The sequence below is a fragment of the Neolamprologus brichardi genome, chromosome 7 (assembly GCF_056152115.1).
Source record: "Neolamprologus brichardi isolate AB-2024 chromosome 7, ASM5615211v1, whole genome shotgun sequence".
Taxonomy (NCBI): domain Eukaryota; kingdom Metazoa; phylum Chordata; class Actinopteri; order Cichliformes; family Cichlidae; genus Neolamprologus; species Neolamprologus brichardi.
The window spans coordinates 46,196,025-46,212,755 of NC_142110.1; the positions used below are offsets into that span (position 1 = coordinate 46,196,025).

At 41.3% G+C, this 16,731-nt stretch overlaps 1 protein-coding gene across 3 annotated transcripts in view; it reads left to right on the forward strand.

Moving 5' to 3' along the window:
* Positions 1-5,133: 5,133 nt before the first annotated feature.
* uhrf2 (ubiquitin like with PHD and ring finger domains 2) overlaps positions 5,134-16,731 on the forward strand; it is a 42,199-nt gene continuing 30,601 nt past the window's right edge. For 2 of the 3 annotated variants that reach the window (XM_087843711.1, XM_087843712.1), the window contains exons 1-2: positions 5,134-5,510; positions 12,765-13,148. In XM_087843711.1, the coding sequence (XP_087699837.1) occupies positions 5,358-5,510; positions 12,765-13,148 (537 nt within the window). In that variant the 5' untranslated portion in view covers positions 5,134-5,357. Of the gene's footprint in view, positions 5,511-10,787; positions 11,317-12,764; positions 13,149-16,731 lie in introns of those variants that run through there. The other variant, XM_087843713.1, reaches the window with a different exon arrangement.

The window sequence follows — 16,731 nt, forward strand, 5'->3', positions numbered from 1 at the left end:
CCAGTCAAGTTCTTCCAGAACTCGCTCATCTCTGTCTTTATGGACCTTGCTTTGAGTGCAACACGAAGAGGCCATTTTCAAACTGTTCTGTGTTTTGGCACAATGCAGAGAGACAAGTACCGCTCTCCTGGCAACTGCCAAACCCAGACTTTTCCATCAGCATGCCAGATGAAGAACAATGATTTGTCACCCCAGAACATACTGAACATAAAGAACATACTGTTCTTGAGCCAATCTGAAGGCCATGTGAAGTTTGGAGATCTGACTCTGCAGAAAGTTGTTGACCTCTGTGCACTATATGCCTCAACATGCACTGACCCCGCTCTGTGATTTTTCATGGCCTACCACTTCATGACTCAGTTGCTGTAGTTCCCAATTGCTTCCGCTTTGTTACATTACCACTAACTTGTTGCACAGGTGGTGTCCTATCACAGTGCCATGCTGGAATTCACTGAGCTCTTGAGAGCAACCCACTCTTTCACAAGAAACAGTAGAAGCAGTCTGCATGCCTACGTGCTTCATTATATACACCCATGACCGTGGAAGTGATTGGAACACCTGAACTCAATGATTTGGATGAGTGAATACTTTTGGGAATTGAATGTATCTCTCAGGTCCTGTGTCATGTCTTTGCTGGATTTTTTCCCGTTTTTATGGACATGACTTTCATATACTGCTTACCCGCTTTAGATAGTTTCTCACGCCTGCTACATCTTATTTTGTCCTGCACACCATGCTGAGATATGTCAAATTTTCAGCTAATAGCACTCTGGCAAACCCCTTGTTGGTGCAAAAATACAAATTTATGTCTGTCAAGCTGTGCTGTCTTTAGTATTGGTTAATACTCACTAAAAAAATACAAACAAATGGTGTGTTTTTGTGATAGTCTCCTAGTAACAAAGTGCCTAAAAATTTAAAAAGGGTTCTTTGGTCTGTTGTCTGTTATGTGTAGGCACAACACTGGTTCAGCCTTAAACTAGACTCAGTATATATAGGGCCTTGGTGGTCGGCACACTGAACGGCATCGAGGACGGTCTGTTTATTCAGCCTCACCTCTGGTGCCGGTGCCCACTTCTCAATTTTAAATCGCATGTAGACATTGAGGGTTCCTGGGAGGGGCCAAGCTGTCACCAGCTGAAATCAAACAGAGGGTTGTTGGGACCGTGCCTCTCTTTTAAATGCACTCAAGAACAGCACCCATCAAGACCACACATGAGCGGAGTGAGGCATGGAGTCTTCTCACACCCACTTCTCTGTTTGCCGTCTGGGGCAGGGGGCTGGGAAGAGAAACTGGCCGTCTGGTTGGGGTCTGGGCTGATGGGCTTCCCTGCTACTGCAGGACCTTCTTGTCTGCACCCCAGATTAAAGGGGACTGGGGGCGGCCTCAGGTCTCTGGGCCTGGGTCTGCTCTGGCTTAGCCAGCTGCTAATGGAACCTGTGGGCTCATCACCGTGGCCCCTTGTGGCTTCTGACCCACGGCTGCTGAGTGACCCCCCTTCCAGGGCTCTCCTCACCTCTTTTCTAGGCGATTGCCCCTGCAGTGGTCCTGCAGACACACGCAGGTGTGGACACATTCCACACATTCCAAATTCCTTTAATTTTAAATATGTTTATATTGTCTATTCTGTAAAATAGTCAGATGTCTATTCATATTAATGTACAGAATTCACCTGCTTGCTGCTACTACTGCACATTCACCCAATGTATATACTCTATATATATACTCATATATATATATATATATACAGTGGGGCAAAAAAGTATTTAGTCAGCCACCGATTGTGCAAGTTCCCCCACTTAAAATGATGACAGAGGTCAGTAATTTGCACCAGAGGTACACTTCAACTGTGAGAGACAGAATGTGAAAAAAAAATCCATGAATTCACATGGTAGGATTTGTAAAGAATTTATTCGTAAATCAGGGTGGAAAATAAGTATTTGGTCAATAACAAAAATACAACTCAATACTTTGTAACATAACCTTTGTTGGCAATAACAGAGGTCAAACGTTTACTATAGGTCTTTACCAGGTTTGCACACACAGTAGCTGGTATTTTGGCCCATTCCTCCATGCAGATCTTCTCAAGAGCAGTGATGTTTTGGGGCTGTCGCCGAGCAACACGGACTTTCAACTCCCGCCACAGATTTTCTGTGGGGTTGAGGTCTGGAGACTGGCTAGGCCACTCCAGGACTTTCAAATGCTTCTTACGGAGCCACTCCTTTGTTGCCCGGGCGGTGTGTTTTGGATCATTGTCATGTTGGAAGACCCAGCCTCGTTTCATCTTCAAAGTTCTCACTGATGGAAGGAGGTTTTGGCTCAAAATCTCACGATACTTGGCCCCATTCATTCTGTCCTTAACACGGATCAGTCGTCCTGTCCCCTTGGCAGAAAAACAGCCCCATAGCATGATGTTTCCACCCCCATGCTTCACAGTAGGTATGGTGTTCTTGGGATGCAACTCAGTATTCTTCTTCCTCCAAACACGACGAGTTGAGTTTATACCAAAAAGTTCTACTTTGGTTTCATCTGACCACATGACATTCTCCCAATCCTCTGCTGTATCATCCATGTGCTCTCTGGCAAACTTCAGACGGGCCTGGACATGCACTGGCTTCAGCAGCGGAACACGTCTGGCACTGCGGGATTTGATTCCCTGCCGTTGTAGTGTGTTACTGATGGTGACCTTTGTTACTTTGGTCCCAGCTCTCTGCAGGTCATTCACCAGGTCCCCCCGTGTGGTTCTGGGATCTTTGCTCACCGTTCTCATGATCATTTTGACCCCACGGGATGAGATCTTGCGTGGAGCCCCAGATCGAGGGGGATTATCAGTGGTCTTGTATGTCTTCCATTTTCTGATGATTGCTCCCACAGTTGATTTTTTCACACCAAGCTGCTTGCCTATTGTAGATTCACTCTTCCCAGTCTGGTGCAGGTCTACAATTCTTTTCCTGGTGTCCTTCGAAAGCTCTTTGGTCTTGGCCATGGCGGAGTTTGGAGTCTGACTGGTTGAGGCTGTGGACAGGTGTCTTTTATACAGATGATGAGGTCAAACAGGTGCCATTCATACAGGTAACGAGTGGGGGACAGAAAAGCTTCTTACAGAAGACGTTACAGGTCTGTGAGAGCCAGGGATTTTCCTTGTTTGAGGTGACCAAATACTTATTTTCCACCCTGATTTACGAATAAATTCTTTACAAATCCTACCATGTGAATTCATGGATTTTTTTTTCACATTCTGTCTCTCACAGTTGAAGTGTACCTCTGGTGCAAATTACTGACCTCTGTCATCATTTTAAGTGGGGGAACTTGCACAATCGGTGGCTGACTAAATACTTTTTTGCCCCACTGTATATATATATATATATATATATATATATATATATAAAATGTTCTTCCTCTACCACCCCCCCCCCTCCCCCCCATTTTGGCACATGTTGAGGAGCGTGTCAGGCTACATTTCACTGTGTGTTATACTTGTGTAACTATGCATGTACACTATGCACAAATAAAGAACCTTGAACCTTGAACAATATTGTATGCTGCTCAATAAAATTTAATATTTCTTACTTACTGTTAGCTATGCATATGTTGGTTGTTGCTGTGGTTTCCAAACTGTGTTTTTTGCTTGTTTTTTTCAGCAGGTGGTGAAGCAGATTTTCAGTGTTTTTTCTCTCTCTATCCCTCTTCTTCTCTATTTTTCTCTCCCTTTCCTCTGTTAACTTTCTCCCCCCACTTCTCTTTCTTCTTCTTTTTCTTTTCTGTCCCCCGGTCTTGTCCGGTCTGATTGTAAAAACTCAAAATAAAAACAAACAAACAATATATTTATTAAGCTTTATATTACAGAACAAGCAAACGATAATCGTACCGTTAAAATAAGATTTACATTAAACAACATAGTCCCCAAAATAAACAAATATAGATAAAAATAAAATAAAACCAAATCAAGCATGGGTAAAACAAACAAAACAAGACGAGAGCAAATAATAAATACAAAAAAATTACAAAACAACTCAGCACCAAGTATCATTTTCTAAGTTAATTCCCTTCATAATGTCTCAGAAACTCAATTAAAGGTAACCATATTTCTTCAAATATACTCCCTTTCCTCTGACAATATGAGTAAGTCGTTCCAATACAATACCTGATGCCATCTCCTTCACCCAATCTAATAAAAATCTAATAAAATATGACTATCAAATGGACCAGTATAGCAAAAGCCATAATGGTCCACTTGGAAATATAAATATGTTGGACATCAGTTGTGATTGCTAAAAAAAGAAAGAAAAAGAAAAGAAAAAAATAGGCTAAGTTTTTTATTTTTAATTTTTAGATTGGTGTTTTACTGGGTCGTTATAGTAAAATGAAAAAAAAAAATAGAGAGGTAATATGGTAAAATTCTATTACAGCCTGCCCGATGTGGTATTGATGAGCATACTTCTTGAGACTTTGGCTGTCTAAAAATCTTTGAGTAAACTGCTTTCAAAAAGTTCAGTGTTTTTATGGTAATATCTGCACTGATTTGCCCAAATCTTTTTTCTGATATATGCCCTCCATACACCAAAAAAGAAAAAGACGAAAACAAACAATGAAACTAACTCAAACTAAACCTTTTGAATAAAAACTAAACTGAATTAAAAAAAAAAAAAAAAAGTCAAAACAGCCTACAAACACATCCCTATGAAAATGGTCAGGTACAAGGAGTGGACTGAAAATGAGTGGAAAAAGCACTGAGTGGCCTCAAGAAAGACCTCTCGACAGCCTGAAGAACTCTTTGCAGTATGGCTCACTGAAATCTTCAGCACTGTAGACTTCCACTCTACAGTCTACCCTGGTTTAGGCCGAGGAGCATACCTCACACATAGAAACATATAGCCCCCATGTGTTGTTGCTAAACATACCATAAACCTGTTCGGTGGTCTGTACTTGTGATATACTGCAAAGGGCCTTTTATGTCACTCCTAAGTCCCTGCTGCGTTATTACGTATTTAAGCCTTTCACACAAACCCCGCAGTATTATTGTAAGACAGCCAACTTGACCTCGTAAGTACACAATAAGAAGTCAAATTCAAATGGTCCCCCCATTATTTTTAGACTAAAAGGGGGAGCTGTGCCTTTAAAACTGCACACTGTGCTTAACGTTACTTCGCGAGATTTGCTTGGCGCCGCGACCTCATGTGAGGCACCTCCTGCGCGAGCCAGTCAGACGTTACCTCTGCAGAGGAAAACGCAATGAAGCCCTAAAAAACACTGACCATTTTAAAAAAATCTTTAACCCTGGGGCGGGGGAAAACAATTTGTTGCCCCGAATTACCGTTGTAACTGTTGTTTATCTGAGGCGTAAGACGGTGGCGCAACGATGTGGATCCAGGTTCGTACTATAGACGGGAAGGAGACACGAACCGTTGATGATCTTTCTAGATTGACAAAAATTGAGTCCTTACGCCTGAAAATACAAGACATCTTCAATGTAAGCCCGCAACAGCAGCGCCTCTTCTACCGAGGGAAACAGGTAAAGCCGTGTTTTTGTTTCACCCCGTCACGCAACAGTCAGTTTTTTGACGCTTGGCGAGAGGGTTACGGGTTGCTCGTTGGAGAGTGAGCGGTCCTCCTCTGAGTGTTGTAGCCGTTTCGGACCCTTGCGAGCTTCCTGTTTTGATAGGAATTCGCCAATAGTTCTTGCGCAAGAGAACCGGGGGTACACCGTGTGCAGCAGTCCTCTGGGACGGCACGGATGCGTGTGCCTCCCCATTTTTGTCCCCCCTCCCTACATTGTTTAGGTTGGTGCTGTGGAGAGCTGCATGCAACAAATGTCCCACCACAGTAGACATGTTTGTTTACATTGCCGCGCGAGAGAATAGGGAAGCTCGCGCTATGTATCCACATGTAGAGCAAAAGCAGTGCTGTGCAAACAAAATAGCCCACATCCCTCACAGATGTGCACCCCATTAACAGTTTTTTTTCTTCTTTCTTTTTTTGTAAATTTAAGTATCCTGAAAACACGCTCACGTATATCTGCACTGTATTTCTAACTTGGGGTGAGTCGTTTTTTCTAGCTTTTATTGATCCTGTGTTGTGTTTGCGCTCGTGGTGGGTTTTAAGGAAGTACAACACGTGCCCTGACATCTAAAAGCAAGTGTAGTGTTTACAATGTGGCGTCACCACGGTACTCTCACTGTACAGTGAGGACAGTGAGGGCTGTCTACTGTAAACATGCCTGCCTGCCTGCCCTGTCTGCCATGCCTGACACTGTTGTGCACACACTGCGCTCTGTAACATCCAGATTCACATGGATCACAGGCATGTTTTGCATTAGACACAGAACTGGGGTCCAGACTCTGAGCCTATCCTCAATGCCATATGATTCTGCTTTGCAAGGCATTGATCCAGTATTTATTTAGCCGCTATAAAAGTCTAATATCATAAATGCACAGTTACTATGGCATATATAGAAAACTGTGTTGGAGTTCATATTAAACAAAGTCTCTTTTATGTGCCCCTTATTACTTCAACAGTCCAGGCTCTAGAACAACCAAGAGTTTATACCTAAGCTACTAAAAGGTTATCTTTTATTATAATTGCACCATTACTTATTTATTACATTAAGACGTTGCTAAATGAATGATAGTAAACTGTTTTCTGTAGCGCATGATATGTCAAATGTTAAAGAAAAGCATTAATGTGTGTTCTTAAATATTCTCAGGTAAATAAATATGGCTTTAACCTTTTAGTGTGTGCTTTTAAATACTATTACAAGTATTATGTAAACAATCTAACATTTACATTGTATGTAATGTAATCTGCCCGCATAGACCACTTTGGCTTTTTATATTGCTTTCATAAAGAAAGGCAAAATGTAACATTTTTTGAGATATAAGTGGAATCATGGTAATGTAGTATGTCACACCTGATAGCAGCAGTGTTCAAGGGGAAGTGTTACAAAAATAAAGAGCTCAAGACTAATTTGAGATTAAAACAATATCTGATTGGTTTTCAGGCTAGAATATGGCAAGAATATGTGGTAATTGGCTTTGGCTTGCAATATTTTAGTGCACAATTTATCTCTCTTTCATATTAATGAAAAAAGAGCTCATCATCATCATCAATAGCTTTCCATGAAGATGATCGTGAAAGCTGTAATCAGCTTCCATGAGACAGACGTGCACGTTTGTGTGTGTCATGGCGGACGGTCGCATGCAGCTAGCAGCCTCACAGCCTGTGCTTATTTCTTTATTTTAATGCATGCTGGCGCATTTTATGATCTACCACACACGCGTGCATGCAGACTTTTTGTAGCTGTTGAAGGAGTCTATGCAAAAAGCATTAGGAAAATCCATGACTATCACCTGTGTTTCAAGTCCTGCAGGTTTGAGTTCAGGGTCTTAATTATTCTGTCTTGCTTCAAATATATGTGCATAAGACATGAAAGAATCCAAATATAACAGCGTGACCTGCGATATCTGAAGGTGTGTAATGTGTGAAAGATCACTGGCTGTAACTATCAGTAATAAGCAGAAGATGCTTGCTGCTGGCAGGACACTGGTGCCTTGATTTATACTGAGTTTTAGCATAACATTACAAAGCTGATATTAACACAGTGTGAGTCAGCCAGCCGAAAAAAGCCCAGAGGAAGCAGGCAGCCTACATGATATGTTGACCTCACTTTGTTTACATTCGTTTTTGCTTCCTTCTTCACATGTGTCAGGCTGTATTATAGGCCGAGGCATTCCTCTGCAAAATGGTCCTCTGTAGTTTCAAGCGGGCCTAACTTTCTTCTTCTTTGTCTAATTAAATGATAACAGGCGCTCGATTCTGACTCATGCGTGTAACAATGGGTTGATTTTATTGTGTCTTTTTTTTGTTGCCGCATATACTGCACGACAGAGTGAAAGGAAACTTCGAGAACTGTAGGCAGATTTTTACAGCCTAGCTTGCCGTTGCGCACTCATTACGGCAGATCAAATAAGAACAAACTGTTGTGATGGAAAGCGATGGTTGAGTAGTTGCTTTTACACCTCTGCGCCTCTCTGGCTAGTAAACTACTTTCAGTGCTCTTAGCACCTTTTTTCTTTATAAAATCCATAATAGCTACCAAGCACAAAGCAAACTGCTCCTCTTTAAACTGTTTGTGATTTAATCAGGGGTAGTAGATAAAGTATAGTAGTGCTATTTGCTCGATGAACAATTAATGAGCTGTTACATTGCAGCTGTTATGTGCTGTCGTAGATGTGGCTGCAAAAGCTAGGCCTGTGTATTAAATCTGATGCTATGCTTCCTTTATTTCACTGGAAAACAAGTGGAGAGCGTTGATTGGGGGATTTCCATGTGTTAAGTAATGCATGGAATGAGCCAGTGACACGCAACATGCACTGGCTAGTGCCCTTACACGCACAGTGGTGCCTGTGCTCTGTGTTAGGATTTAGACTTGTAGCAGAGCAACTCGGTCTAATTCTCTTTTCAAAATGGCGTCTTGTTTTTCCCTCCAGCTCAGTGCTCACGCTGCCTCACCAGTTCAGACTCAAGCTTGCCCTTGAGTCGGAAGGGTCTCAAGCCAGAAACCGTGCAACTTTGCCACGGTGTTTTGATGTTTCTTTGTTTGTTTGCATTTTCGCCGAGCGGTCCTAGTGTCTCTGTTTCACTTTGAACGTCTCTAGTCAGTCACATTCGCGAGCAGGCTCACACACACCTTCCACTGGCCGTGCGGCCTTTCTGCTCAGCGCCTACACTCATTTTGCAGCAGGCTTCACATTTACTTAGAGGTTTGACTTTTTCCTCAAGTGGTTTCAAGCTCAGCTTGCATTGCACTTATTTGATTTAAGTATGAAGCTTGTTTTTTTTTGTTTTTTTTTAAAAATTTGATACCGAAGCAGCAACATGTTTTATGCGCAAAGAGTCGGGATGTCTTCCACTGTTGCTCCTGCCCTGTTGTCGGGCTGTGGTTATTGGCTTGCTCCCATTCACACAGGCGCTCGCCGTGACCTAGATATGGTTACTCTTTGATTACAGATGGATTGATGTTTTGCCTGCTCACTTGATGGGTTTTCTTTTGTTATTATTGAGTTGTAGATTTCATAGAAAATTTCAAGGGAAGCTGAGTTTTCTGCAGCCTTGAGTGCACACAGTCACACCCTTCTCCAACTGATAGACTGGACAAAGGGCAAATACAAAGGGAGCCATTAAACTACAACCATAGGCCTTCATGTTTCACAGCTCTACATCTCCATCTCATGGCACTAAAAAAAAGCCTGCTTGGTGAGATCAGATGTCCTACCTGTTTAACCCTGCAATGCAAGCTCTGTTACTTTCAAATAGAGTAATACGTTATTTTAATATGTAGACTAATTTAAAGGCCATTAAACTCTTAACTATGCACAGATGCTTTCTGATAACCAGATTGTTTTAAAAATGTTTGAAAACACAGAAAAGGCAAAAAAAACCCAACAACCTTTGTTTATAATTTAATGATTAAGTAATTGACCTGCTTTATATAAACGATGCAAAGCAGCACAGTGTGACATATGTTACCTTGCCCGCACACTTCTCGTTAAAACCCGCCGTGCGAGCAGTCGCCAGGTTATGAAAAGAGCTGCGAGTGGAAGTAACCTTTGTCACCTTTCTAGGTAATTTGTGCTAGCGAGCAGGGGATTTTTGGTAAATAGATTGGATGACTGTGGGCGGATTGAAGGATATAAAAGAGCCAAGATGGAAGCCTTTATGTTGCAGGGAAGCAGACACACCCCGTGTCATTGTTTTTGGTAATTTGACCTATTTTGCTCAACTCCTTGCCATCATGGGGCATGGGTGAAGAAAAAGAAGAAATTGTGCCAGAGCAGGGTGGGCTGCCTGAGCAAGAAGGCTAATTTCTGCCTTATTCTCACCGTCACTTCAGACCTTCTGGTGCTGGTATTAAATGCGCTACGTTGCTTTCTTGGTCTGTTTATTTGATTCCACCTTTTCATCGTTACACTAAGCAGGTTGCCTAGTTACTTTAATGGCAGAGCGATTCATGCATTAAAAGCCTTTAAAGTCATACATTGTGATACTGTGTGACAGTGCGCTGGTAGAAAAGCGAACGATGGAGTTATCAAATCACTCTCCACCACCACCCCCCCACACACCCCGGTTTTTGCTCTTTTATAGGTATTATTGGGTGTATATTCAAAACAATATAAACAGATTAGTTTCACAATGGGAGGTCTGAAACAGAAAAGGCATTGTGGTTTAATATCTCAAGAGTAATCTGAAGAGTGTAGATGTTCAGCATGTTTTTACAGCAGCTACAGGTCTTTGTCTTATCTCTGTTTGATTTTTTTCTTTCTTTCTGACATTATACTTTGTGTTTTCTTTGGTATGATAAGCCATTAGTCTTTTAAAGGGCTGTCGAAATTCAGCTGAGAATTTAGCCTTGTTCGTAGCTGTTAATTTTATTCCATTCGACATTGTGATACACTCACAGGCGAGGGCGCGCGCTCGTACACACACACACTCACACACACACTCTCGTTCAACATCGCCATGCCAAGGATATTTATTTTTTTTCGACTCTTCGAGCCTTTTGAGAAATCTTCAAGTCAAATGTCTCGGGTTAATCTAAAGCTTTGCCGTGATGTGCGGTCGTGACTAAAGTCAGTCTCCCTCTGGAACAATAAATGACATTTCAGTGAGTCACACAATGAAGATATCAGAAGCAAGTGTTTTTAAATACTGCCGCAGTTATTGTGGGGAATAAAATGTCATGTCCTTAGTCAACGTTAACGGCATGCTGTCAAATACATCTCGTCCTCCATGAATGTATAAAGCCCTTTTTCTTTCACCCCCAACACTTGCTGGGTTAGTTGCTTGTTCTTTGTTTTGGGGATTATTCATGTGAGTATGACTGAAGTCAGGACTGTAACATCTCGCAGCGAGAGGCTGATCACACTAATAGTAATGAAGCCGCTGTGGAAAGCAGGTAGAAGCAGCCCAGATATCATTTGTGCGTTTGGTGCAGTGCAATTCTGCTGTATGTTGTTCTCCTTCTCTGTCTGTCTGTCTGTCTGTCTGGGTGATTTTCCATCTCTCTGCCCCGCACTTCTCAGCAGTGAGGCTGCCTCTTTGCAGGTTCTGCCTGCAGTCCTAATGCATATTTTTTGGGGGGAGGTTTTTCTGTTTGTTTTGTGTACTTTTCTTGGTTTAATGCAGTATCAAGTCGCAAAAGATGGACAGACAGACAGACAAGGCAGCGGACGATAGGCAATTACTGAAGCTAAATCGAAGACCGAGCTTAGGCAGGGAGACAGAGAAAATGCTGATATAGACTACCACAGAAAGATAGACAGGTAAGCATAACAACCACTGTATGGCTGTATTTGCACCACTGCTTCTCTGATCTAAATTTCATGAGACTATTAAAAAAAAAACACACACACAAAAAAAAAGCATGCACGGATGGGGAAATTGTGATTGCTCCCTCTACTGCTCGGCTGCCACACGTCCAAGCGTTCTCCACCTCATTGTCAAATAACGAAAACGAGCGAGCGAAGGAGAGAGAGAGTGGCGGCCATGCTTGTCTCCCCGGCACAATGGGCTTGTGGGGTTGAGGGCTGAAATGAATAGCTGATGTCTGCAATGAGTTGGCGTGTCCACCATAAGCTTCACGCCTAAGGCAGTGGCTGCACTGTACGCTTAACAGTAGATCGTATGTGGTAGAAGAGCGTATTGTGATTTGTAATGGGCCCGCATGTGGGTTTTTTTGTGTTTTTTTTGTTACTTGTCCCCCCTCCCAGAGGGGAGGGAGAAACATTTGCTGAAGCTCATATGCCACATTGCCTATTAGGGCCATGCTGGTGATGATGATGATGATGGTGGTGGCGCTAGTTGTAGGTTGGTTGACAGTGATTTTATATATGATTCAGAGTCATCGGGGTGGGGTAGGGGGTGCTCTCTTTCGGTTGTCATGGCAACCCAGTCATTTCTTTCCCCCCAGCTACATCTGCTATCACTTTAATTCATGCACCCAGATCTCTTATTTATTTTTTCTTGAGAAAAACCGCTGCGGATGCTAGAGAGCAGCGCCCGCATTTCAGCACATATTCCATTGTCATCGTCAGCAGCGATAGGTGCTAATTGTTACAAATGTATTTTTTTTTCTTTTCCTCTACGCTCAGAACAATCAGTGAAACACTTAACTTGTACGTGTAGCTAATTGCATTCAATCAGTAGCAGAAAATTGCCCAATTTACGAACAGAGAGTAAATGTTGTTGCTGCGTCTTTGAGCACCACGTGCTTTTTGAATTTAAAGGCACGTGAACGTATCGGAAGTGCCGCGTGTGTTTTAATTTCCTCTCTCGAGTGCCGTAACAGTGTGTGTTCTACTCACTGTGCTCAGTGTTGTATTCTGGTGTTGTTTGTCCTTGACAAGCAGCCTCGTGTATTTGTCTGAGGGCACTCTGCAGTGCAGCGGTGGTTATTTCATTTTACACAGAAAGAAATGTAGAACAAAAGTAAAAAAGTGATGGTTTGTTATGGATTTAAAATGAGATACAGTATTACTAACGCACAGTCTAGTAGTGGTTGGAATAATCCTATTTATAAAAGTTAAAATATATTGGTAAACTATTATTATTTCAAATGTATTATTGTCTTAGCAACATTTTAAGAGCTTGTGTTTATTTATAGGCAGTGAAAATGATTGATTGCAGTGTTGTATACAGCAATGGTTTTCTGCGTCTGTACATCTTTGCCTGTTAATGTTAAAGAGTGACATTTTCATTTGTATTCATTTAGATGGAAGATGGCCAGACACTGTTTGACTACAACGTGGGTCTCAATGACATTGTTCAGCTGCTGATTCGCTCACAGACCGACCATCCAGACAGCCCTGCCACCAAGGACTCCTCGGGTGTTGGATGTAGTTCCATTTCTCCCCCCGATTCCAAGTGTGAAAGCCACAACTCCTCGGCTCTCGTCTCCCCCGCTGCTATGGAAACCACCAGTATAGACAATGACAGCAGCTTCAGTACCAGCACTGTTAATGAAACCAAGCCAGATGCCAGCATTACCAGTAACGCAACCAAAAATGGGTTCAAGTCCTGCAGCCCTGCGCAGGACACTCAGTCACCCACGTCCAGCAGGAACACACTAGTCGATCCAGGAATTGGCATGTACAAGGTGAGGATGACGGATGTAAATATTTTGGAAATGTTTGCATGGTTTTGTATTTGAGTGGCTGTTCTGGCTCTAGGCCAGCTTACAGAGAGTTTAGTGCCCTATAAGCTAACTCACTGCCAGAGACACTTGGGCAGGTTCTCCTGTTTATGTGGTTGTCAAATCAAATTAGAGACTAAATGTGTGTCTGCTCTTTCACTGCTGCTGAAAACGTCAGATTGCATGGCAAAGATGACGTCAGTGTCATTTTGAGCATTAAATGTTGGCCTGTTGCAGTCATGTAATTAAGCTGATGAAAGTAACCTGAAGAAAAATGGGTAGAAACATTTGATTTAAGTACTCCTTTTTTCTTAGCAGTCATCTTTTACATTCCCCATTGTCTTATGTATTAGCACATGTGCTTAGATATAATATTCCAGCCACAAATTACCCTAAACTTTCTCATATATAACCATATTCTGGTGTGTTGACACTTTGTTTTTTCCTCGCTCTTCAAGTGTTTGTTGGTCTGATACCCTAATTGCTTTGGGTATAAGCTTCACGTCGCTTACCTTGTCAGGACAGCAACCACACATAAGAAACAGGTTTATACAACTGGGTCACTAACCAGCTTAAAAATTATAAATAGAAAGTCAAAGCCCATACTGGGTATAGATGAGTGTGGCTGAGAATTATGTGTGGGACTGGACTCAGTTTGATGTGTACAGTCCCGTCCAGCATGCAGGAAAATCAATAATCAAGTAAATGAGCTGCAAATCGTGCTACTGACTTGACTGGGTTTTAAGGCCACGTGCATTCACAGTCTCTAAGCATTCAGCAGAGACGTGGTGTTGACAAATAAACACAAGGAGTAGAATAAATTAATGAATACTTGTGAAATATTTATGCACAAAAGCATTAAAAATAAACAAAATTAGCATGAACGTGACACACAGGTATAAGTGGTTTGCATGTTTAAACTCATTCAATATGGAAAACTTCAAATCTTTTGTCTTCTTGGACTGTTGTGCAATTTTAAGGTTTAATATGTGACATTTCCAGATTAAGATATCAAGTAATTACTAGACCAGAGTTTTTTTTAATTCAACATAGTCAGGTTTTCTTTGTGTTAACTGGCTTGACAGACCCTAAAACCCCAGTTTAATGGGTATCACAATAATAGTTATCAACTTTCTTTGTTAAACCAGGCTTTCTGCTTCAAGCTCCCATTTTTTTCAGTGTATTTGGATCAACTAAGCACTGCCTAGTCCAATCACAGATGTCATCAGAGGAATAGGTGATAGAGATCTATGAAGAATATAAAAAATATGATAGTAAAATGCAAGATCGGTGCTGTAACTGAGGCATGATGGTAGGCCTAATACTGCAGAAAACTGTTGATTTGATCATTACAAGCTTACATAGTGGTGAAATAAATATATTAATATATTCATTTTTCCACTCATGGAACTCATGAGTGCTGTTTATTTCTAACGTGACAGCTGCACATTAAACTGCAAACTAAGGTTGGGCGATTGGACGAACATATTGACTATCGATCGTTTTTACAAGGGCGGTTTATTTATTTATTTGTCCATGAGTAAGTTTGCTAATGATGTCGGTTGAAGCTAACAGAAGCATTCAACAGAAATAAATAATAGCGCTGTTTTAATGGAACCCTCCTTCAGCTGCGAGCAGATGCACACCTCAGACTGCGCCCAAATGCAGCAGCGATTCGTTTACTCAAACTCATAAGAAAAAGAAAGCACGGCAGTAGCCCATGTTCAGAAAAAAAGAAAAGCATTTTATTTAAATAGAAAAAACACATTGGTGGGGAGAGAAACAAAGAGAAAATGGCTTCTTTTTTCCACTATAACCGTGTTTACAGGCCGTTCCAGTGTTTATCTGTCTTACACACTCGACCAAACAACATATAAGTTAAAAATCAAAATGTCTCTTCCAGCGAACAAAAAAACACCCTCAGTCTTTTGTGCGATTCGACACATCTCAAATAAATAAATAAATACATGAATAATCTAAAAAGTAGCTATATTAATACTGAAATAAACAAGAAAATAAAGTAAAATATTCCCTCCAAACAAAACTTATAAATTCTTTGACAGGAAACAAGCATGTTTACTTTATCAGGTTTTAGCAGTGTGCGCACGTGGTTAACAATATTACCAGCAGTGTTGAAGACACGCTCTGAAGCAGTGCTTGTGGCTGGTATACACAGATATTTCCGTGTCATGTGTGATATCAATGGGAAACATATTTTATGCATTTTCCACCAAGCCAGTGGATCGTCTTCTCCGTCTTCGACTTCCTCGCTGAGGTAACAGTCCGTTATCTGCGCCTTCTCCTCCAGTGTGCAATTTGGCAATTAGCTCGTCCATGTTTGGACTTCTTCTGTGTTCTAAACACGCAAATCAGTCCGTGTATGATTACATTTCTCTGCCCATCAAAAAGTCTGCACATGCGATATATCACAACTCACAGACGTAAGCAGGCCAGGCTTTAGGGATATATCACCTATCGTTGGTTATTGAACTGACGATTGTTGGTTGGAAAATTTGTACATATTGTCCAACCTTACTGCTTACAATTAATAGTTACGTAGCGTAATTAAAAGGAGACATGGGAATTGCTTCATTTTTTCCTAGATAAAATACATTTTATTTGACTGAAAGGCCACCAGTCAAATAAAATTGGAGATAAATAACCTAAAAATATAATTAATCAACTCCAGTAGTGTTCTAAAAAAGCCAGACACAGTTTGTACCACTCTTAATTTTACTGCTGGACGTTATTCCATGGTGCTAAATGTGTGATACAGCCACTAGGAAAAATGTGTATTCCCCCAACTGGTTGGTGAATGGTTGTTAGCGGTTGCTGGCTGTCGCCACACAAAATTCGTTGCAGAGGGTGCTGCATAAACAGCCTTCATCTGACTGCTTTAACTGCTTTGGCATTGTGAGGGACCAAGCAGCCAAGGCATAGAAGACACAGGCAAAAAATATCTTCAAAAAGGGTTTTCTTTATTTTAACCCTCAAAAAAGTTCAAAAATGACAAAATTCAAAAACATAATTAGCAGGCCCATAAAAGAGGTCAACTAAATATAACTCTACGAAAACGAATTTCCAGAAACTTAAACAAACAAAGTGAGACACAACTTAACTCACAAACTGACCTAATTACAAAGACACATGTGGGTAGCTTTTATAATGGTTTGGCCAAACCATTTACACACAGTAGGGGGAAACAAAAACACACACTAATATTAACTAAGCACAGAATAACCTAACTAAACCTAAAACACCCCTGCTCCTGGTAAGCCCATGGTTGGTCTTGCTGAGCAGGCATTTTGTTCCCAGAGTCCTCAGCCACGCCTTTTGCCCAGAAAGGAAACAGCCACTGCCCAAACCCAGGGAACTCAAAGAAAGATAAACATAATTAATATAACAAAACATTTTAGAAAAACCACACAATGCTACTATGTGCGCGCCTCGTAATATCAGTGTTAGGTTTAACCAAATGATTAATGAATTATATTAATGAAGAAAACTGCAAGACAAACTAATAAAGTGAACAAATGGACTAATTTGG